Below are 22,963 nucleotides of genomic sequence, written 5' to 3'. Positions count from 1 at the left end.
GACGAGGAAACTTTCTAACAAAATGAGATTGCTTCAAGCTGCTTATGACTATCTAAACTAAGCGGCTGGAATAAAAGGTAAAATAGGGGTCAGCCTATATCTGGAATTCCTATTCCTCTGCATGATGTTAGAGCTGATTTCCGCCCCCCACCTTAAAAAGGCCCCCAAAGCCATACTAATGCTCAGCATTCAGATAAGTCAGTGTATTTGGCTCAAAGTATACACAAATCAAAGAAAACCATAGACAGGTCAATATGATCTACCCTGAAGGATGCACTGATTTATTAAAATGGTCTAAGATATAGTAGTTAGGCCCCACTCCTTGTCCAGGCCTGAGCAGGAAAAAAGCTTTTGAGGAGAGGGCCCAATAGAAAGCTGCCTCCTGTTCTTGATGAACAGGGAAAGTGCCAACAAAGATGGAAGCTTGTACTTGATATTACTGCATCCAACTAGGATTACATCCTAAGCCCCAGCCTACTCCTCTGGCTCTCCCCAGGACAGGAAAGACAAGGGACAAGGACCCCACAGAACAAAGCCAGCCAGGAGGAACAGCCATCACCCCACACCATCCAATCTGGCAGAAGAATGTGCAGCTGACAGATGAAAGCCTTGTCTCCCTGGGGCCAGGGCTGGGAGAAAGTGGCAGGGGTAGGGATGGGACTGATGTCAATTCTGCCTTTTCCTTTTTATCCATACTTACTCAAATACATGGGTATCTTATTCTTTTTTTTTTTCCTAACTGCGAGTTATTTAAGAATGATTAATTTGGTTCAACTATGCCACAGGGCTAGAAACATTTGACCCCAAAGTGAGCCAGGAGGCCATTCTACAACAAAAACACTGGGAAAAATAAAACAGATTGCTACAAGAGGTAGTAAGCTCTCTGGCTCTGGAAGCATTCAAGCAGAGGCTGGCTGACCACTGTCTGGGTTGTGGTCAGGGAGATTCTTGCATTCTAGGTCTGCTTAATCCTAACCTTTCATAGCAGGGTGTTGATAGATAATGTCTCAAGTGGTTTTATCGGGAAAAGAAAAAAAAGCCATATAAGCTTGTTTAGAGTTAAAGAGGGCACCAACAGAGGAACTAGAAACAGAAAGAGTCAAGCAACTTCCTTAGAAAGCAGGACTAGAAATGGAAGGCATGGGACAAGGGACCACTGCTCAGTGTTATAAGCTGTTTATTACTTCTTTGCCACGTGCATGTATTAATTTGATTACAATTTTAAAAGTTTAGGCCGGGCGCGGTGGCTCACACCTGTAATCCCAGCACTTTAGGAGGCTGAGACGGGTGGATCACGAGGTCAGGAGTTCAAGAGCAGCCTGGCCAAAATAGTGAAACCCCATCTCTACTAAAAAATACAAAAATTAGCTGGGCGTGGTAGCGTGCGCTTATAGTCCCAGTTACTCGGGAGGCTGAGGCAGGAGAATGGTGTGAACCCGGGAGGCAGAGTTTGCAGTGAGCCGAGATCACGTCACTGCACTCCAGCCTGGGTGACAGAGCGAGACTCCGTCTCAAAAAAAAAAAATCAGCAATTTTTTTTTTTTTTTTTTTTAAGTTTAGCCAGGTGCGGTGGCTCACACCAGTAATCCCAGCACTTTGGGAGTCTGAGGCTGGTGGATTGCTTGAGGCCAAGAGTTCAAGACCAGCCTGGGCAACATGGTGAAACCCTGTCTCTACAAAAAAATTTTTTAAAATTAGCCAGGCGTGGTGGCACATGCCTGTGGTCCCAGCTACTTAGGAGACTGAGGCAGGAGGATTGCTTGAACTCAGGAGGCAGAGGTTGCAGTGACCTGCGATTACACTGCTGTACTCCATCCTGGGTAACAAGGAGAAACCCTGTCTCCAAAAAAAAAAAAAATTTAAGTTTAAAAAAATCTCCATGGGGTTTTTAAAAATATATATTGATGATGCAGTTACTAAGTTTCCAAAAGTAATTGACAACATGGGGAATATCACGTTTATACATATAAATACACACACATATACATGTACCTAGAAAAAGGAAAGCAGCATACTAACATGATCTCACTGGTTTTCTCTAGGGAGTAAAACTACTGGTGATAATTATTCTTCATATTTTTCTGGAATTTTTCATGTTCTACAACAAACATGCTAATTTCAACAGTCCTCAAATGGCAATTATTATTACCTTTAACATTTGAAAAAAATAAAAAGCATGAGTGACTGCCCTAGATTAAATACGGCTAACTTCGCATCCCTCCAGCAGTGGCGGGATCCCCACCCGCCTGCCCTGAGTCTGGGCTGGCAGCTGAGGATGAGAAGCCACAGGGAGAACCAAGGGCCCCGGCCACCAGCCAGCACCATCGTCAGACATGTGACCAAGGCCACCTCAGACCATCCCAATCTGATGGCAGCTGCATTCCTGATTCAGGCAAGACCAGCAGAAAAGCTGCCTAACTGACTGTATTTTTGGAATCTCAAGCAGATAAATGATTGCCGTTTTAAGCTGCTAGCTGTTTATTTCTTTTGAGACAGAGTTTCGTTCCTGTCGTCCAGGCTGGAGTGCAATGGTGTGATTTCGGCTCACTGCAACCTCTGCCTCCCGGGTTCAAGAGATTCTCCTGCCTTAGCCTCCTGAGTAGCTGGGATTATAGGCAACCGCCACCATGTCCAGCTAATTTTTTGTACTTTTAGTAGAGACGGGGGTTTCACCACGTTGGCCAGGCTGGTCTCGAAATCCTGACCTCAGGCAATCCACCCGCCTCAGCCTCCCTCCCAAAATGCTAGGATTACCAGTGTGAGCCACCACACCTGGCCTAGGCCACTAGTTTTGAGGTGACTTGTCACATAGCAATGGATATCTGATGCAATGACAGTTGAAACACCCCTTCCTTCCTCAGTGCCCACCCCAGTACCTGTCCAAGGCGTGCCCATGGCCTCCGGGCTCCACTCGCTCCACTCGCCTTGCCCGAACTCCTCCTGGGCACGAAGCTGCACCACGTGCCTCAGGCCGCTCCAGGCGTCGTGGATGACACAGTGATGCTGGAGGTCCTTGACCTGAGGGCGGGGGCACAGTGACTGGGGAGGGGTCCAGGGTGGTGCTGGGCAGGCATCTCCCCAGTGGATTGGTGCCTTGACCAGCCCTGTGCTTCAGCTGGCAGAGGCCTCTAGAGGCTCCCACCACCCCGGAGGCTCCACTAGTGAGGGGTTGCCCTCAGGGCCCACGGGAGCTGAATCAGAAAGTCCCTGCCCCACCCATGCACTACAGAATCCTGCAAGCCACAATGCTTGACATGTTTATAGCCCAAATCCCTTCCCACATTGCTCTCCTCACAGGCAAGCCTGGGAAGAGGAGACTGGCCTAGCATTATCCTTCTCATTTAATAAATGATATATCACCAAGGCTCAGAAAGCTTAAAACATTTATCCAAAGCAACGAAGGTAGCCAATTTTGAAGCAGGACCTAGAGCCTATGGTTTTCTTTTTAGTACTCTTTCTTTCTTTCTTTCTCTCTTTTTGAGATGGAGTCTCACTCTGTCACCCAGGCTGGAGTGCAGTGGTGTGATCTCCACTCACCGCAACCTCCACCTCCCGGGTTCAAGGGATTCTCCTGTCTCAGCCCCCGAGTGGCTGGGATTACAGGCGTGTACCACCACGCCTGGCTAATTTTTCGTAATTTTAGTAGAGACGGCATTTCACCATGTTGGCCAGGCTGGTCTCCAACTCCTGACCTCACGTGATCCGCCCACCTTGGCCTCCCAAAATGCTGGGATTACAGGCGTGAGCCACCGTGCCTGGCCTCTAGTATCCTTTCTACTATGCCTAAGCATCTGGGGGCACCTCTCTGACCAGAAGTAAAACATAAATTTACCATCCATGTTGTGAATGTCTTTGACCGTTCAGCTCGATATCTGAGCTCAAACCGTAGTCTGTAGAAAGATGAGTTCCAGGAGTGGGGGTCTTGCCAGGTGACACTGAGCCAGCGGGGGTTTCTGGCCACGGCAGTGACTGTGATGTTGGCAGGCGGATCAGGCTGCACTGTGGGAAAAGGGAGCATGGCTCCTATGCAGCAGCAAATATAGTGTAGAGAAGCCCATGTAGGCTGAGTTCCCAGCAGGCAGGGCCCCACCCAGCCCCGTTCACTCCCCAGGCACAGCTCCACAAGGGCCTGCTTCATCACTGCCACACCTCCCGGCAAGCAACGCCCAAAAGCCACCAACTCACCAAATCCCTCAACCACCCCTTCCCTGCCCCTCTGAGAAGTCGATAAGAAGGATTAAATCAAAAATGAAGGAAACTGCTGGAGAGGGGGAAGAGCTTACGTACAGATTCCACAACCCTGAAAGGTCTGAGTTTTGCTGAACTTGCTCCCGACACTACTGGCGACGCACATGGACACTATGTAGAAAGAGCTGTCTCCCTCCGGCACTGCCAACTGGCAGGAGAACTTCTGGGACTCCTGGGAATACTGGCACGGCTCCTGGAAGTCTTCGGCCGGACTGTTCTGACTGTTAGACACAAAACAAGGGCAGGGCTCGCCTGTCAGTTTCGCATAGACTCAAGAGCGGAGAGAAGGGGGAAATGGAATCCCGGGGTTTGAATCCCAGCTCCAGACTCATGAGCCCTGTATCTCTAAGTCTTCTTTTCTCATTTACAAACAGGAATATTAATACTACCTATCTCATAGGGGTTCTGTTAAGATTATTATTATTATTTTTTTTTTGAGATGGAGTCTCACTGTGTCGCCCAGGCTGGTGTACAGTGGTGCAATCTCGGCTCACTGCAACCTCTGCCTCCAGGTTCAAGAGATTCTCCTGCCTCAGCCTACCGAGTGTGCCCGGCTAATTTTTGTGTTTTTAATAGAGATGGGGTTTCACCATGTTGCCCAGGCTGTTGGCAACATGTTGTACCACGTAAGCCATCATGCCTGGCTGGTTCTGTTAAGACTGAAAAATAAGGGCTGGGCGTGGTGGCTCACGCCTGTAATTCCAGCACTTTGGGAGGGCAAGGAGGGCAGATCATGAGGTCAGGAGTTCGAGACCAACCTGGCCAATACGGTGAAACCCTGTCTCTACTAAAAATACAAAAAAAAAAAAAAAAAAAATTAGCCTGGCGTGGTGGCACATGCTTGTCCCAGTTACTCGGGAGGCTGAGGCAGAAGAATCGCATGAACCCAGGAGGCAGAGGTTGCAGTGAGCAGAGATCGCGCCACTGCACTCTAGCCTGGGCGACAGAGTGAGACTCTATCTCAAAAAAAAAAAAAAAAAAAAAAGAAAAAGAGCAATAAATGTAAAATCTACAGATGAGGAAACTAGCTGGATTTATAAATATATATAAACATGTAGCCTAGCGCCTGGCACGAAGGGTGAGGGGAGCTAGGCTGGAGGGCTCAGCCAGTCACTCAGGCCTTGGTGGGCTGGCCAGCTCTGGTCTCCCACTGGGCCTGTGCTCTTGGCACTGTAGGGGATGTAGAAATGAATCGAGAGGCCCCACCCTGGCTTTAAGGCACTAACAAAAAAGACCTGTCCTCAGATGACTAGACACCCAGCAGAAACGCCACTCCAGAGACTCAAAAAGTGCTAGAGGGGTTCTGGCAGGTGAGTCCAGAAAAGAATTCTGGGTGACTGAAGACGTTCGAGGTGAGTCAGTCACCATCCCACCTGGCCTGGAAATCTAAGGTTTCACCCTCTTATGACACATGTGGGGATATGAGGCCACGTCAGCCACTCACCATCTGGCTGGGGTGATGAGTCTGCCATCTCTGACTTGGGTTCGAACCCTGGGCTCCTGCTGAGTCCAGCACATGGGACAAACCCAACCTTTCCAGGCTGAGTTAAAGCCCCCTTTCTCCTCCCCGCAACACCACCCAGGCTTCCACCCAGCCACAAAGGCAGGGTCACCGACTGCTTTACGTGTGTGCCCAGGCGGGGTCAGAGGGCCGGGGCTCAGTCTTGTTGGCCTGCGTCTCTCCCACTGCCCCAGCATCATGCCTGGTCCAAGGCAGAGGCTGAACTCGCCCATGCCTGTGGAAGAAGGAGTGAATGGTGCTGCAATTGGGCCAGGGTATGAAAGCAGACACACAAGAGAAAAAAGCAGAGAAAAAGCAGAGCTCCCAGTAATCCCTTTCCAGGGGCCTGTCTCTTCCAGGCCCTGCAGTGGCCTGAGGTCCGGGTGGGGCCTCAGTGGGGGCTGGGGCCCCTGAGGCTCTCGCAGCTACTTCCCCTGCTCTTTCCTCACTTCAAAGGTGCCCAGTGGCCATGCTGACTCTTCAAAGCAGATGGAAGCAAAGGCTCGAGGCTGCTCAGGAGGAGGACAAGCACTGCAACACGGACACCGCACTCTCTCCCACTCCTGCTGTCAACATGGAAAGTATTCCAGTCAAGCCGGGCGCGGTGGCTCACGCCTGTAATCCCAGCACTTTGGGAGGCCGAGATAGGTGGATCACCCTAGGTCAGGAGACCAGCCCAGCTAACATGGTGAAACCCCATCTCTACTAAAAATACAAAGATTAGCTGGGCGTGGTGGCGTGTGCCTGTAATCTCAGCTACTCAGGAGGCTGAGGCTGGAGAATCGCTTGAACCCCGGAGGCGGAGGTGGCAGTGGGCCGAGATCATGCCACTGCACTCCAGCCTGGGCGACAGAGCGAAACTCCATCTCAAAAAAAAAAAAAAAAAGTATTTCATTTGAAGTGTCAGACGTGACAGAGATTTCCACAGGCTGGCCTGGGAAGTTGCCAGCCACCGTCTCTATCCTGCCTAATCCTGTCTATGGTACAAGCCTTTGAGGTACAACAAGGCGTATCCTTCGCTGGACTGTGAAGCTACCCAGGCTTGGGGCATGAGCTGACAGTGCTGATGGCAGCTGCATCACTCACAGATGGGTAATCTGCACTTTTCATCATAGAGGACAGAACAAAAATAAGACTGCCGGGCGGCCCAGTAACTCTATGGAAACAGACCCAAGTGGGAGCCGAACCACCCTGCTGAAGTCACTGCTCTGGCTTTCTGATGCAGTAGTCCTGCCTTATCTGAGGTTTTGCTTTCCAAGATTTCGGTTACCTGTGGTCAACTGCGGTCCAGAAATATTAAATGGAAAATTCCAGAAATAAGCACTTCGGAAGTTTTAAACTGCCCCCTGTTCTGAGAAGTGTGATGAGATTTCATGCCGTCCCGCCCAGGACGTGAATCATCGCTTTGTTCAGCATTCCCGCGCTGTACATGCTACTCGTCGCTCGTCCTGACATCCACCGCCATCATCATGGCTCGGTGACCCAGAGTCACCCAAAACAGGTGATCCTCCTTCTGACACATGGTCAGAAAGTCCTAGTAGCCTAACACCAAGTCACAATGCCTACATCATTCACCTCACTTCATCCCACCATGCAGGCATTTCACGACCTCACATCATCACAAGAAGGGTGAGTACAGTAATAAGAGATTTTGAGAGAGAGACCACATTCGCATAACTGTTATTACAGTATATTATTATCATTGTTCTATGCTATTATTAATTATTAACTTCTTACTGTACCTAACTTATAAATTAAACTATCATAAGTACATATCTATAGAAAAACATAGTATATATAGAGTTCAGCACCATTTGCAATTTCAGGCATCCACTAGGGGTCTTGGAATGTGTCCTCCTTGCCACTGTATTCTGATGACTGATAGCTCAAAATCAATTGTAAACCTCTGGACTGGGGAGACGGTGGCTCTGGGATGGAGACCGGCAAAACCGCAGAGGCAGATTTGTTTTCAGCATCTTCTACCTCCTCTACATGCATGCCTGAACCCATCCCAAGTCTTCCCACGTTAAGCCGTCTTCCTGTGATGATGTAGGGACCCTCAGGCACCCTCAGGCAGGCGTGACTTCTTGCCCCATGGCCCCTAGCTCCCTCTCCCCTGCCCATCACCGCTTTCTCTCTCGTGCCTTTATCATGGAAATAGCCTGATATGCCCACAAGGGCCCAGACACTGATAAGAGGCTGGCTGTGCTACCCTCTCCTAGGGACATTTGCATGTTTTTCAGAGCAACCTTCGGACTTTGAATGAAATCAGACAGACTGGGACTGAATTCTCAGCAGAACCACTTACTAGTTAAGTGACCCAAACCCATTAATCAGTCTCTGGGCCTCAGTCTCTCCATCTGTTAAGTGAGAAAAATAACGCCCACTTCCCATAGCTGTTGTGATAACAGTGAATAGGACAAGGTTCCAAGCACAAGCACAGTGCCTAGCTCAAGGGGGCAGTCAAATGTAAATCTCAGTTTCCTCTCATCTCCTCTTCCTCAGCCTGAAGGAATTACTTCCTAATGATTTGAAATCACCTGAACCAGCCCTTCTCTGGGGGCCTCAGAAAGGAGGGAGCCGACGTGCACCCAGCTCAGCCCAAGATACTTACAACTTCCTCACCAACAGCACAGCCTTGGTCGTCGGAGATGGGGTGCTCCGAGGACCCCACTCACAAACAACGTTGCTGAGGGGGCTCTTCCGGAAGCAGGAGAGCTGGGGCTCCTCGGGGGGAACTGAAAGGAGAGCATCACAGGTGTGAGCAGGCCGGCGGGGATCCTGGGGCACACCCGACCTCGCAGGCAGGGCAGCCTCCCTTGAAGGGAACGCATGGCTAGGGGCCAGTCCTGGGGCCAGTCAGGACCAGACACCATGGCCACACTTCGCCACACACGAATGGAATCGCAGCTTGGAAATTAAAGGACACCAAAGACCTCATGTCAGTCTGGGACACGCATCCGGGACAGGGGAAGGGAAGCACCTCAGGGCCAACTTGTCTGAAGAGGAGATAGGATGATCGGAAAAAAAAGGGCTTTGGAGTCACACAGACCTGGCTGTGTGGCCTTGGGCAAGTCGTAGCCGCTCTTCAGTTTCCTCATGTATAAAATAAACTGATGATAATGTAATGATGATGGCAATGATGATAAGCCTGCTTTCCCTGACAAGGCTGCTGAAGGATTATAAGAGATACAAAGAAGAAAGTGCCTTGGCATAGGGCTTGGCACACAGGGCACTGGTTCCAGGAAGTCTTTATCTACGTGTGAGGGAGCTAAGAACTTGCTAATTCTAAAAAAAATAAGAATAGCTAATTTGAGAGCTTAGGATGTGCTATACAGACTTTTTAGCACCATATGTGTATGATACACACATACACACACACACATAGGCAAATTCACATATACCCCCTTTGCAACAACTCTAAGGTAAGGTAATAAAATTAACCTTATTTTGCCAAAGATGACACTGAGGGGCGGAGAAGTTAAGCTGTATGTGAAGGAGCAGGATTTAAACCCAGGCTGCCTGACTCCGGGCCCCAGGCTATTCACCAGTTCACCGGAAGTCCTAACTCCCAAAGCCAATGTTTCCCATCAGTCAGACGCTCCCACCCAGCAGCTGTCTTTGCCGGCATCTGGGTGGCAGACATTGGTGGGCCTTCCCCAAAATTCTTGCACCAAGGAAATGGCGGGAGTCTGAAGGCTCAGACAGGGACTGTCTGGAATGCACAGAGCCTCATTTCTTATGAGAACTATCTCCAGGAGCTCTGAGGCACAACTCACCATCCACCAGCAAGTGCACAGTCCCAGCCGGGCGGCCGGCCCGGTAGCATGAATAGTTTCCAGAGTCATGGAGCTGCACCGACCTCAGCAGCAGCCTCCTTCCCACGCCAGCCCATCTGCTGAGGTGGGAGCCTGCAGCTGGCTTCCTGAGAACCCAGTGAACAGTGGCATTGTCTTCCGGCTCTCCCCCTGGGCAGGTCAGAGTCACGCTGTCTCCTGGCAGACTGGTCAGCACACCTCTCGCCACCTCTGGAAGAGGGAGAAGACACTCGGTGAGCCCATAGCCACTGAAGAAGGGGCTTCGTTCTGGTCTGAGGAAGCCACGAGAGGCCTCAGTGATAACATGAAGTGGTCCAGGCTACCGTCACCTCTGCCTGGATTAGGGCAGCAGTCTCCTGGTGGCCTCCCCAACCTGGTCCTCACCATCCAGCTGCCTGGGAGAGCCTTCTGAAGCTACAATCCAGCCGCCCCACTCCCTGGATTAGAAGACCCTTCAAGGGCCTGCCACCATCCACAGGATGAGGTCCGAGCTCCTCAGCGTGGCCCGCAGGGCCCTGCTGTCCTTGGAGGTCTCATCTCTCCCCACTCCTTAGAAGGTGTGGCGCTCTCCCCTCAGCTCCCGTAGCTCTCCTCCTCACTCGTTCTTCACACATCATCCCCTCGACAACTCCTCCTATTCCAGGTCTTGGCCTAAACATCGTTTCCAGTCCCTCAGCTGCACTAGGCCCTCATTCTGCACTACGTCGCCCACACGCTGCCATGTAATTACCAATTCCGTGTCTCCCTTTCCCTCAAGACTCCAAGCACCACAGGAATAGGCACCCTGCTCTGTTGTTCTCCGTCACATTCCAGTGCCCGGGACGTTGCCTGGCCCATGGCAGGGGCCTGCTGAGCGCTTGATGAATGTGTGAATGAATGGATGCCCTTAGGAATGAATGCCAGGCACCCAAGTGCACATGTACACAGGAGGCCTCCGAATCGCAGGGTATTCATGGCAGAATGCCTATTGTACAGTTGGCAACCAAGGCACAGAAGGATCGGGAGACTGGCCGAGATGCACAGCTGGGGTAGAAACCAGAGCTTCTGGTTCCCTGTTCCACGCTCCCTCCACTACCCTACATCTACTACAGCAATGCTGTGTTTACTCTAGGGACCAAACTGGAAGGTTAAAAAACAAAATGCATTATCTACCCCTTGAAAAAAAATTGGGTGTATTCTACTACTCAAGAAAAAGGAGATTAAAGATTAAAGGAACAAGTACACTTTTTTTGAGTAGCAGTTATAGATTCATAGAATCTAAGATAAAAATTAGCCCAACCACCTTGGACTCATTTATTAACCAATCAATCAAATTAGTCCAACCAGCTAAGGAAACAGAGGCCAGGGAACACAGCCAGTTTTCATGTAAGCACACTTGGTCCTTCGAACCAAATACATAACCGTTTATTAGCAAGCAGTAGCAATATATCTGGCCAAAGATTTCAGAAAGGACCAGCAGCTGCTGAGTGCCTGACCTCACCTCCTGGCCCATGCTCCTGGGACTCAGAAGCAGCACGAGGCTCCCTGCCTGGCCTGCAAAGCCCTTCTTGTTTATGAGGCGTTATCTCATACTTAGCAGACTGTCCTTCCTTTCACCTCATCCAAGGTGGCTGTCAGAGGAGGGAGTAAGGATCAGTGACTCCCAGGCAGATAACACCCCCAAAGCTGGTGAGGTTGGAGCCCACACTAGCTACTGGCCACAGTCCAGGGAGAGAGACATAGACATCAAAGGGGCAGAGATAGCTCTGCCTGGCATTGGGCCCTGCCTAGCTATACAGATACCCTTCACACTTCCCTCTCACTTTCACACCTGGAGCCAGAGTCCTCCTCCCTGGCACCCTCTACCCGGAGGCTGACAGAATAGGGACAGATACAAGGCCATGATGGCAGCCGGTCATCTAAGGTTTTCTCTGGTCACCAACAGAGCCCTGGACCTTGGGTAAGAAAGGTGGTTGAATTGTCACCATGCAGCCAGGGGAGTTTGGGCAGGTTCCTAAGACCCCTATGGCCTTACTTTCTCCCACAGTGAGCAAGTCCTATGTTTGATAAACATTCAAGGAGGCTGTAGCAGCCAGGCGCTGGCGAGGAAGACACAATCAGGCATCCCAGAGACCTGCCCTTGAGAGATGGGAGACGCATTCGCTGCTGCAAGGCCAGGACACAGTATACAGTACTCTCCTGGTCCTCAGCAAAATCTGAGTCCCAGCTGGGCCTCGCACCTGTAATCCCAGCACTTTGGGAGGCTGAGGCGGGTGGATCACCTGAGGTCAGGAGTTCAAGACCAGCCTGGCAAACGTGGTGAAACACCACCATCTCTACTAAAAACACAAAAATTAGCTGGCCATGGTGGTGCATGCCTGTAATCCTAGCTACTCAAGAGGCTGAGGCAGGAGAATCGCTTGAACCTGGGAGGCGGAGGTTGCAGTGAGTCGAGATTATGCCACTGCGCTCCAGCCTGGGTGATAGAGTGAGACTCTGTCTCAAAAAAAAAAAAAAAAAAATCTGAGTCCCTCGAAGGTGAAGTCCACTGAGGGCAATAAGGAGTGGACTGCTACTGCCCAGAGGGCTTGAAAGGGTTATAAAAAGCCCCAACTACAATATAGCTTTCACATAGAATTTTCAACAATATATTTTTAGCATTGCAAACATCATTTTTTAATATATTACATAATCCATGCAAATTCATATATGTAATGTATGTAAAAGCTACATACATAAAAGTTAATTTAGGAAGCATAAAACACCCAGGAGAGCCCACCAACCTAACTTTTAAAAATAGGTTCACTACCCCTGGATCCCTAAATTTTTCTTAACTTTGCTTCATTTTTGAGCTTCATATAAATGGTTTGAATATAGTCTTCTGCTGTGATGTGCTTTTCTCTTTTCTTTTTTTTTTTTTTTTTTGCGGGGGAAGGGACAGTCTCACTCTGTCACCTAGGCTGGAGTGCAGTGGCGCAATCTCGGCTCACTACATCCTCAACTTCCCATGTTCAAGAAATTCTCCTGTCTCAGACTCCCAAGTAGTTGGGACTACAGGCACACACCACCACATCTGGCGAAATTTTTTTTTTTTTTTGTATGTTTAGTAGAGATGGAGTTTCACCATATTGGTCAGGCTGGTCTTGAACTCCTGATCTCAGGTGATCCACCCGCCTCTGCCTCCCAAAGTGCTGGGATTACAGGCATGAGCCACCACGCCCAGCTGGTGCTTTTCTCGAACTTCCTTTGTGTGTGTGTGTGTGTGTGTGTGTGTGTGTGTGTGTGTGTGTGATACAGAGTCTCAGTCTGCTGCCCAGGCTAGAGTGCAGTGGCACAATCATAGCTTTTTGCAACCTCAAACTCCTGGGCTCAAGCAATCCTCCCACCTTAGCCTCCTGAGTAACTAGGACTATAGGTGCATACCACCATGCCCGGCTAATTTTTTAATTTTTACTAGAGACAAGTTCTCAATATATTGCCCAGGCTGGTCTTTAACTCCTGGCCTCAAGCCATCCTGCCGCCTTAGCCTCCAAAAGTGCTGGGATTACAGGGATGAGGCATCGTGCCCGGCTGCCCCTTTTTTTTTTTTTTTTTTTTTTTTCTTGGAACAGGGTCTCACTCTGTCACTCAGGCTGAAGTACAGTGGCATAATTACAGTTCACTGCAACTTCAAATTCCTGGGCTCAACTGATCCTCCCACCTCAGTTTCCCAAGTAGCTGGGACTACAGGTACATGCTACCATGCCTGGCTATTTTCTTTTCTTTCTTTTTTTTTTTTTTTTTTTTGAGACCTGAAGTTTCACTATATTGCCAGGGCTGGTCTCAAACTCCTGGCCTCAAGCAATCCTCCCACCTGGGCCTCCAAAATGTTGGGATTACAGGCATGACCACCTGGCCCGGCCTCATTGATATGTTTCTCTGATTCACTGACATATATAGTTAATTCAGTTTCACTGCTATGTAGTATTCTGTTGTGTGACCCTATCATTCTCTCACTGAGGGAGGTTTGGGGTCATTCCCAGTATTTTGCCACATCAAAGAGGGCGGCTATTAACTTTCTCATGACTCAGTGCACTTGCCCAGGAACTTCCCTAAGAGTGAAACTGCTGGTGTTGGCGTGTGTGTGATATGTGCCCTTTTCCTTCACAACTGAACACATGGTCCAGTGCATTGAACTCCAGTGGGCACCTGATGGAGGCAGCAGTTTACCCATCCAGTCCACATCTTGAAGTCCATCAGTGCCTGAATGTGGTTACGTATGGAAGATGCAACGACACTTCTAATCAATGCACCAATATTTCCGCTTTTCCATTTTCCACTTGATAAAGCAGCTGTCAAGATAAAGCCTAACATGGACTTCAAGTTCCTGCATAAATGACAAACTTGCAGGAACAAAGATGGAAACAGTGCCCAAAGAGAACTGCTCCCAGTGCAATGTTTGCAATATCCCTTCCTCAGCTGATTAGCAGAAATCAGAATTCACAGGGCAGTCTAGGAGCACCAGCATGCAACAGACACAAGTGTAGGATGCATGAAGGTCGAAGGCAGGGGTCAAGGACCACCACGGCTCATCCAATCACTGGCACTTTTCACACGGCACAGTCCTCAACTATAAAAAGGTCCCTTCCCTGACCATGGTGACAACACTGGAAGCTCCTGGTCATCACTCATCAGAGAACTCAGTAGGTGCTTAATGCATGTTTGTTGACTACAGGGCACGTTAGGGGTACCCACAGGGAGGGTCTCGGCACCAAAAACTCCCAGGAGCACGGTTTGCGGAGAGGGGGTCTAAGTGGTGCCCTCTCGTGTTGTGCGATGGGCAGGCCCAGGCTGGAGGGCAGAGGAGCCCGCTGAGGCAAGGAAATAGACTCCTGGAGCCAGAGGAAGCTCTCTTTTCTGCTTCTGCCTTTGCCAAATCCAGTAAATACGTCTTTCTGGTCATTTCCCCTACCCCAGTTCAGCGGGAAGCTCTTGCCATGTTCAGCGGCCAGCCTGAACAATAGCAGGGGCTGTTCTGCTCCTACACTCACTAACAATGGCCAAAGTATCTGAGCAGCTCAGAGAAATACCAAATAAAAATACTATTTTTTTTTCCTCTTCCACAAAAGCAGAGCTGCAGGGAGCAGCCTAATGGCCACTTCCTCTGCCAAGGAACTTGAGTAATGGTTTTCTGAATCTTTAAAACTGAGTCACTATTTTTTAAAATAGGGAATGATTAATTATAAACCACCCATTGGCAAGTACTGCCTGTCACAGCCCTCCTTCACAATATATTTCCTCTAGAACCTGCGAACAACACTGTGTTAACTACGCTTTTAAAAGCACTGTATGCAGAATGATCAAAGAAATACTCATAAAGACCATAAGAAAATATACTTGCTAAAGTCAGAGTGGGCAGCACCACCCCTCCCCTCAAACCCACTCAGCCCTCTGCCTCCTGACCCAAATCTCTGACTCAGTACCCGTGACAGCCGGGTGGCAGTGGGGAAGCCTCATGTGTGACTCTCAGAACAAGTAACATTCACAGAAGTGTCCTCTTGCTACCTCTGCCCTCCTCTCCAAATGATGGTGCTGGAAGTGATTTCTTTCTCTTCCCTGCATCTTTCTGTAGTGTTTGAATTTTCTATAAGTTGCCTATATTGCTCTTATTTTTTATATATATACATATATATATATATAAAATTAAACAGGCTAGATGGCCTGGGTCAGTCTGAGTTAGGATTTCTAGGAAGGAGGGAGAGGGTACGGCAGAGCACAGTGGGCACTGAGGGATATCGGGGGATGAGGGTGGGTTTTTCAATACAAGCAGCTTCTGAGCACCTTCAGGCCAGACAGTGCCACTTTGCCCTTGCACTGCTGAGTTCTCTCACTGTCACTGTTACTGAATTCTGCACGCATAGCCCAGCCTTCCCCTGTAGGCCTGATTCCCTAGTGGACACAAGACACCATCCCTGGGCTCAGCCTTGATTCCTCCCATCTGTCCCTGTTTTTCTGGGAATCTGCTGGGGCCCTCCCTAAGTAGGCCCCACCAAAGAGAAGGGCCAAAAGGAAGACACACGATGGGGAACCAGGTGAGGAGGGGCTCCTGAGAGCAGTCCTTCCTGCTCCTGGGAGATATGCCCAGTCGTTTTCATGCTCCCCGCTGGCCTGACACACAGGCCTTGCATAGCAGGCCCTAGGAGACGGCGGGCAGGCGGGGGCGAAGGCGTGGCTGGTGCACACTCTGAAATTTAGCAAAGAGCACACAATCAACAGAGCATTTGTCCGTGAGCAATTGCTAGCATTTAGAGCCAGGATTACAAGCCTATGCCTGTCCCTTCTTCAAGAATTCAATAATTTTTGTGCACCCATGATGTGCAAGTTCAGAAGTTCCTAATCCAGGAAAAAAAACTCCATATTGAAGTTACTGAGTATCTACGATGCACTGGCACTCCTTCCCGTCTTTTCTATATCGTAATCTTCTTTAAACCCCACAAAGCCCTAGAACTTAAAACTATCTATAATACAGGCCAACCTGATATAAATGTCTCCAACATACTGAGGGAACTAAGAAGAGGGATCAATTATTCTAAAGGGGGAAGAGAGATTTGATCGATCAAGGCCTTGATAAATGGATGGGGGTTTGATAAGTCGAGCCACAGGGAGTTATATTCCATAAAGAGAGAACAGCATATGCAAGGCATTAAGAACTGAGAGTCACCGGGCGTAATCCCAGCACTGTGCGAGGCCAAGGTGGGCAGATCACCTGAGGTCGGGAGTTCCAGACCAGCCTGACCAACATGGAGAAACCCTATACTAAAAATACAAAATTAGATGGGCATGATGGCACGCACCTGTAATCCCAGCTACTCGGGAGGCCGAGGCAGGAGAACTGCTTGAGCCCAGGAGGCAGAGATTGCAGTGAGCTGAGATCGTGCCATTGCACTCCAGCCTGGGCCACAAAAGCAAAACTACATCTCCAAAATAGTAATAATAATAATAATAATTAAAAAAAAAAAAGAATTGAGAGTCCAGGCACCATGGCTCACACCTGTCATCCCAACACTTTGGGAGGCTGAGATGGGAGGATTATTTGTGCCCAGGAGGTTGAGACCAGCCTGGGTAACATGGCAAAACTCCATCTCTACCAAAAAACTCTAAAATTAGCTGGGCATGGTGACACATGTCTGTGGTCCTAGCTATCTGGGAGGTTGCGGCAGAAGGATCACTTGAGCCTGGGAGGTCAAGGCTGAAGTGAGCTGTGATTGTGCCACTGCACTCCAGCTAGGACACAGAGTAAGACTGTGTCTCAAAAAAAAAAAAAAAAAAAATGTGAGAGTTCTGGGGAGGGCTGGTGTCTGGAGTATCTGAAACGCAGTAAGGAGGGAAGGAGGACCTGCAGGGGAACATGGAGGGTGTTAGCACCCTCAAGGAGATCAGGCCTGACTCCACAGGCCGGGGCACCTTCGGTTCCTCTGTGGCCCCTTCTGAAATGCTATGCCTTTGCAACCCAAGAGCCTGGGTTAGGTTGGAGGCTGTCCTGTGCTGCCAGCTAGCCTGGACAGCGGGGACCCATGTCCCTGCTCAGAAACCCAGGCAGTGGGATGGGATTGGCAGGCATGAGCCAAGCCTGTCAAAATTATGTGCAAGCTCAATGGCTTCCCCACTTCTCTCCACTGCCCCACCAGCCTCCAGGACAGGAGCATTCCATTGCTTCTTGTTTCTGTTCTCTTCCAATCTCCCTGAGAAAAAACCAACTGTCCCCTGCCCCTCCTTGGCTCCTGTGCACCATGAAGCAGTACAGAGGCAGGATGGAGGAAGGGGCACCCAAGGACTGCGGCAAGGCCAGGGTCACATACGGGGAGGGAGCACCTTCAGCCCAAGCTAAGAAGGAATGGGATTCCACAGAGAGGACAAGGAAGCACCTCACCTGGGACTAAGATCACAAAAGGAGGCAGTATTGCCTCCCAAAAACAAACCCCCAAGCTCCTCCTGAACAGTCAATGGCACTTGGTGTCTGGTCTGGTCAGGTCAGTTTAATCACTGACTATTAATTGTGTGGGGTTGGGCTGACACAAACATACAGTCTGCCTTGATTTGTTCTTTAACATAAAGTACATCTCAGCAGGATGCGGTGGCTCACGCCTGTAATCTCAGCATTTTGGGAGGCCGAGGTGGGTGGATCACTTGAGGTCAGGAGTTCGAGACCAGCCTGGCCAATATGCTGAAACCCCATCTCTATTAAAAATACAAAAATTAGCCAGGTACGGTGGTGCATGCCTGTAATCCCAGCTACTCAGGAGGCTGAGGCAGGAGAATCGCTTGAACCCGGGAAGCAGAGGTTGCAGTGAGCCAAAGGCTGCAGTGAGCCGAGATTGCACCACTGCACTCCAGCCTGGGCAAGACTCCTTCTCAAAAATAAATAAATAAATAAATAAAATAAAGTACATCTGCACAAGCAGGAGGCCCCTTGGTGTAGAGGAAACAGCTCTGTGCTGTCAGGCAACCTGAGTTCTATTCCTGGTCTTGTGATGACTCACAGGCAGCCATGGGCACGTCACTGCCCCTGGCAGAGCCCACTGGCCTTCTCTGTGAAATGAGGGTTCAGACTGTGACCTGTAGGACCCCCACGGGCCCCCACTCCTGTGGTCTAGCATCCCATAGCGCCCAATCATTAGCTCTCAGAGGGCAAGAAGCAGACAATACTCAGCTTGAAAACACATAATTAATCTATGGATTTATTATTTTAGTAGTTGATGGCTTTGGGAGAAGGATGATGACCAGATCGTCCCAGTGCCCTCAGAAAAATGCTTCTTTCTCCCTGGAGAGCTCTAGAGGAGGGAAAATTCCCACAACCTCCCTTGCCTCCTATTCCTCAAGGGAAAGAGAGTTTAAGTCCTAGTAACTCCCAGCAAGCAAGCCCGTATCTCCCTGTCCCAGTGGCCTAGGAATCTCCCTCCCAGGGGTACTGGGACCCCCACCATAGCCCAGACACTCCTTGGCCTGGGGACCCTGCAGCACAGCTCTGGGAAAGTGGGGTTCCTCCCTAGTTGGGATGTAAGTTTGGGTGCAAGGAACCCAAACAGCTTTGTTGTTTTTCTACTTTTTCCCCCTTTTCAAGTAAACTTGCAAATGTCAATAACCAGAGAAAAACACGCACACGGAGACACATATTTCTCAACTCTCTTGCAGCTTGCCGTGGCTCTTGCCAGCAAAAACAAGTTCAGCTTCCTGGCCCCATTTATGTAAGCGGTGAACCAGCTGCCTGGCCTGCCACCGAGGACATAGACTTGGCTCGTGCCTGCTAATCCCATCCCACCACCCCGGTTTCTGAGCAGGGACGTAGGTCCCCGCTGCCCAGGCCAGCTGGCAGCACAGGAGGCCCCCCAGCCTGACCCAGCTTCTGGGGTTGCAAAGGCATAGGATTTCAGAAGGGGCCACAGAGAAACCAAAGGTCCCCTGCCAGCAATAATGGTCTTGATCTAAAAGTAGGTGGGTGCTGAGAAGCCTCCAGGAGAAGCCTGTGGGTACCTTGTGTCCAAATGGAAACAAATGTAGAATCTGCTCCCACGAGGGCTAGGACAAGTCCCAGGGCTCTTGGTCGCCTGTTCTTGCATTCTCCATCTTTGGACCGAGACTGGCTCCTGGCTTTGATGTGATGATAACTGTAACAATCATTAGCAGTTGGGACACTTACCCTGAGCCCTGGGCTTTCCCTACGAGCCCACTACTCCTCACCAAAAGTCTTCCAGGGAGGAAGTCTTGTCCCCATTTCATTGTTGAGGCGACAAGAGATCAGAGAAGTTAGGGAACTTGCCCAAATTCACACAGCTCACGTGTGAGGGAATCCATGCTGGATCCAAGTGAGCCTGGCCAAAGCCCCTCCCTCCTTGGCCCAGGTAGCTCTCCATACTCCACCCCCAGCTCCCTTCTCTGGGCTCCCCACCAGCCTCTCTCTTCCCCTCTCCCAATTTCCTCTCCTCTTCCCCGCTCTTCTCAGATCTTTCTACCCTTCAGAGCCCAGGGAAGGGAATGCTGAGGCTTGAGGGGTGTGCATAAGTGGGGGGTCAGCGCCATCACTGCAGCTACCAACCTAATGGGATACCGGGGGACTCTCAGGAGCCAGGAGTCATGCCCTTGGCCTTTCTTTCCCTTCCCCACAGCCGCAGCGTGTATAGGATGAGTTAGACCCTAAAACTGCCTCCCCTTGGACTCCAAATCTCGCGTCCTCCCCAGGTCACCCCATCGTCTGGGCCCATTCATTTCTCCTTAACATTTCAGAGGGCACCCTCGGCCACTGTCCAGGAAGAGGCAAGGCCGCAGGCTACGGCAAGTCAAGGCTCCCAGGCTCTAACCAGAGGCCCAGGGGCCTTCTCTGACTCAGCTCCCAGCCCCACCTGTCCACAACCCCCTCTTCTCAGATGACTAGCTCTGGCTGGCAGGCCTTTGCTCCCTCCCCCACATATGTATTTGTACTTCTTGTACCTGCTTGTATTTGTCTTGTATTTGGCGGAGTCAGTATTTACCTTGGCCTTGCCTTCCTCCCATCCACACCATGGACCGTATACTGCTAGAGAGAGGGTCTGGGAGGGAGGTTCTTTTGGACCCATAAACAGGTAATGCTCAATGCTGACTCAGAGACCTGCGTGCGCATGTGACCAACTCAGGAGATAAAACATTTAATCCTCCCCTGGCAGCATCAGAGATAACCACCTGGCTCCAGTCCAAGAAGGTCCAGCCTGGGTCAACGCTCAAAGATTATAAACTAATTAGAGGAAAAGATATCTAAGGCCGTGTGCTGCAGCTCACGCCTGTAATCCCAGCACTTTGGGAGGCTGAGGCAGGCGGATCACCTGAGATCAGGAGTTCGAGACCAGCCTGGCCAACACAGTGAAACTCCATCTATACCAAAAAATAAAAAAACTAGGCTGGGTGCAGTGGCTCACGCCTGTAATCCCAGCACTTTGGGAGACCGAGGTGGGTAGATCACAAGGTCAGGAGTTTGAGACCAGCCTGGCCAACATGGTGAAACCCTGTCTCTACTAAAAATACAAAAGTTAGCCGTGTGTGGTGGCAGGTGCCTGTAATCCCAGCTATTCGGGAGGCTGAGGCAGGAGAATCGCTTGAAACCAGAAGGTTGCTGTGAGCTGAGATTATGCCACTGCACTCCAGCCTGGGCAACAAGAGTGAAACTCCATCTCAAAAACAAAAAACAAACAAAAAAAAATTAGCTAGGCATGGTGGTGCGTGCCTGTAATCCCAGCTACTCGGGAGGCTGGGGTAGGAGAATCACTTGAACCCTGGAGATGGAGTTTGCAGTGAGCCAAGATCACACCACTGCACTCCATCCTGGGCGACCCTGTCTGAAAAAAAGAAAGATATCTAAGGAGGGCAAACAATCCACTCCCTGGCCCCAACCTAACCCCAGGAGCAGAGAGACAAATAAAGAGATGAAAGGCAGGACGCAGCAGGGCCTGAGAAGAAAGCCATTAGTACCTGCAGATGGACACACACAGGATTTTGGTCCCAAAAGGGACAGTGAGAAGCTACAGCCAGGGAGTGGGGTGCTGAGATGAGGAGTGCTATTTTAAGGCTATTCAGGGCTCTTAAGGACAACTCAGGCCAACCTACTCATTTTGGTGGATGAGGAGAACCAGGGCCCAGAAGTCACGCAGCAGTGAACGATGTCGCCAGGACTGGAGCTGGGCTCTGGGACTCTCGGTCCAGGCTTAACACGCAGCCCTCTGCCTTCCCAGAAGTACAGCCTAAAAGGTCTTGTCTTCTAGCTCTGAGCACAGTCTCAGAGTGTAACAGGGAGGCTGGCCCTCAGTCAGATTTTTTTATGTGCTTCTGGAGGGCAGGGAGAGGGAGGGACCTGATGTATGCACCCGCATTCCATATCTACAGACTCCCCAGCTTCCCCTCCCTGATCCCTTTAGCTATGAGGCCGCAAAGCTGAAGATTTAAGAAGTCATGTGGAGGTGTGGATGGAGCAGCCGGTAGGGGTAAGGGGAGGTTGGAGGGGTGTGCATAGGGGGCTTTAGGGCTCCCCTGAGGATGCTTCTGTTCCGTTCTTACTCTGGGTGGTGGTTCCACGCGTGTGTTCAGTTTGTGAAAATTCACCCAGTGTGAGACCTATGTTGACCACACTCTTCTGTAGGTGTGTCACTCTGCCATAACACTTTTTCATACAGGCCCCAAAGTCCCCACTCTTGCATTCCAATCACTGCTGAGCCATCCCCACCCCCTCCCCACCCCATGTGCCATGAGCTTGGGTACACACATGCATGCACACACTGGTCCAGCTCACTCCACATCACCGTCAAGGAAGCAGTTCCGAATGGAAGTGTCACGGGTATATCTCCCCTCAGTGAGACCTGAATGTTGGGGTCTCCTGCCCCAGCTCCTCCTCCCTCATAAATAAGCCCCATCAGGCCTACCAAGAGATAGGAAGACTCGGCATTATAAATACGTCAATGTTCCCTAAGTAATCTCTAAAGTTTACTTGGCCAGGTGTAGTGGCTCATGCCTGTAATCCCAACACTTTGGGAGGCTGAGACGAGAGGATCTCTTGAGATGAGGAGTTCAAGACCAGCCCAGGCAACATAGCAAGACTCCATCTCAACAACAACAAAAAAAACACAACTTTTTTTTTAAATTAACCAGTCATGGTGTCACACACCTGTGGTCCTGGCTGCTCAGAAAACTAAGGGAAGAGGACTGCTTGAGTACAGGAGTTCAAGATTGCAGTGAGCTGTGATCGAGACACTGCACTCCAGCCTCAGCAACACAGTGAGACCCTGTCTCTAAAAATGTGAGACCTGTCTCTAAAAAAGTAAGAAGGAAAAAATAAAGCTACATAATTAAAACAGTGCAATACTGGCACATGGGGATAGGGAGACCAAATTAAGAGACTAGAAAGTTCGGAACTAATAAAAATAAAAAATAGTTCAGTCTGCACTACTGATCTGTATACTTTTTTTTTTTTTTTTTTTTGAGACGGAGTCTGGCTCTGTCACCCAGGCTGGAGTGCAGTGGCCGGATCTCAGCTCACTGCAAGCTCCGCCTCCTGGGTTTACGCCATTCTCCTGCCTCAGCCTCCCGAGTAGCTGGGACTACAGGCGCCCACCACCTCGCCGGGCTATTTTTTTGTATTTTTTTAGTAGAGACGGGGTTTCACCGTGTTAGCCAGGATGGTCTCGATCTCCTGACCTCGTGATCCGCCCGTCTTGGCCTCCCAAAGTGCTGGGATTACAGGCTTGAGCCACTGCACCTGGCTTGTGTTTTGTTTTTTAGAGACAGAGTCTTGCTCTGTTGCCCAGGCTGGAGTGCAGTGGCCGGATCTCAGCTCACTGCAAGCTCCGCCTTCCGGGTTCACGCCATTCTCCTGCCTCAGCCTCCCGAGTAGCTGGGACTACAGGCGCCCGCCACCTCGCCC

General features: G+C 50.2%; 1 protein-coding gene across 1 annotated transcript in view; it reads right to left on the bottom strand.

Moving 5' to 3' along the window:
* Positions 1-19,252, bottom strand: part of IL6R (interleukin 6 receptor) — a 49,061-nt gene extending 29,809 nt beyond the window's left edge. Inside the window, exons 1-7 of the mRNA XM_031653330.1 lie at positions 19,057-19,252; positions 9,529-9,777; positions 8,364-8,487; positions 5,874-5,984; positions 4,288-4,469; positions 3,833-3,999; positions 2,877-3,018 (exon numbers count right to left, since the gene is read on the bottom strand). Of these exons, the coding sequence (XP_031509190.1) occupies positions 2,877-3,018; positions 3,833-3,999; positions 4,288-4,354 (376 nt within the window). The 5' untranslated portion in view covers positions 4,355-4,469; positions 5,874-5,984; positions 8,364-8,487; positions 9,529-9,777; positions 19,057-19,252. The remainder of the gene's footprint in view (positions 1-2,876; positions 3,019-3,832; positions 4,000-4,287; positions 4,470-5,873; positions 5,985-8,363; positions 8,488-9,528; positions 9,778-19,056) is intronic.
* Positions 19,253-22,963: the final 3,711 nt, after the last annotated feature.

This window comes from Papio anubis, chromosome 1 (genome assembly GCF_008728515.1).
Source record: "Papio anubis isolate 15944 chromosome 1, Panubis1.0, whole genome shotgun sequence".
Taxonomy (NCBI): Eukaryota; Metazoa; Chordata; class Mammalia; order Primates; family Cercopithecidae; genus Papio; species Papio anubis.
The sequence above is the reverse complement of the archived record's forward strand: the minus strand, read 5'-3'. Positions and strand labels throughout refer to the sequence as shown.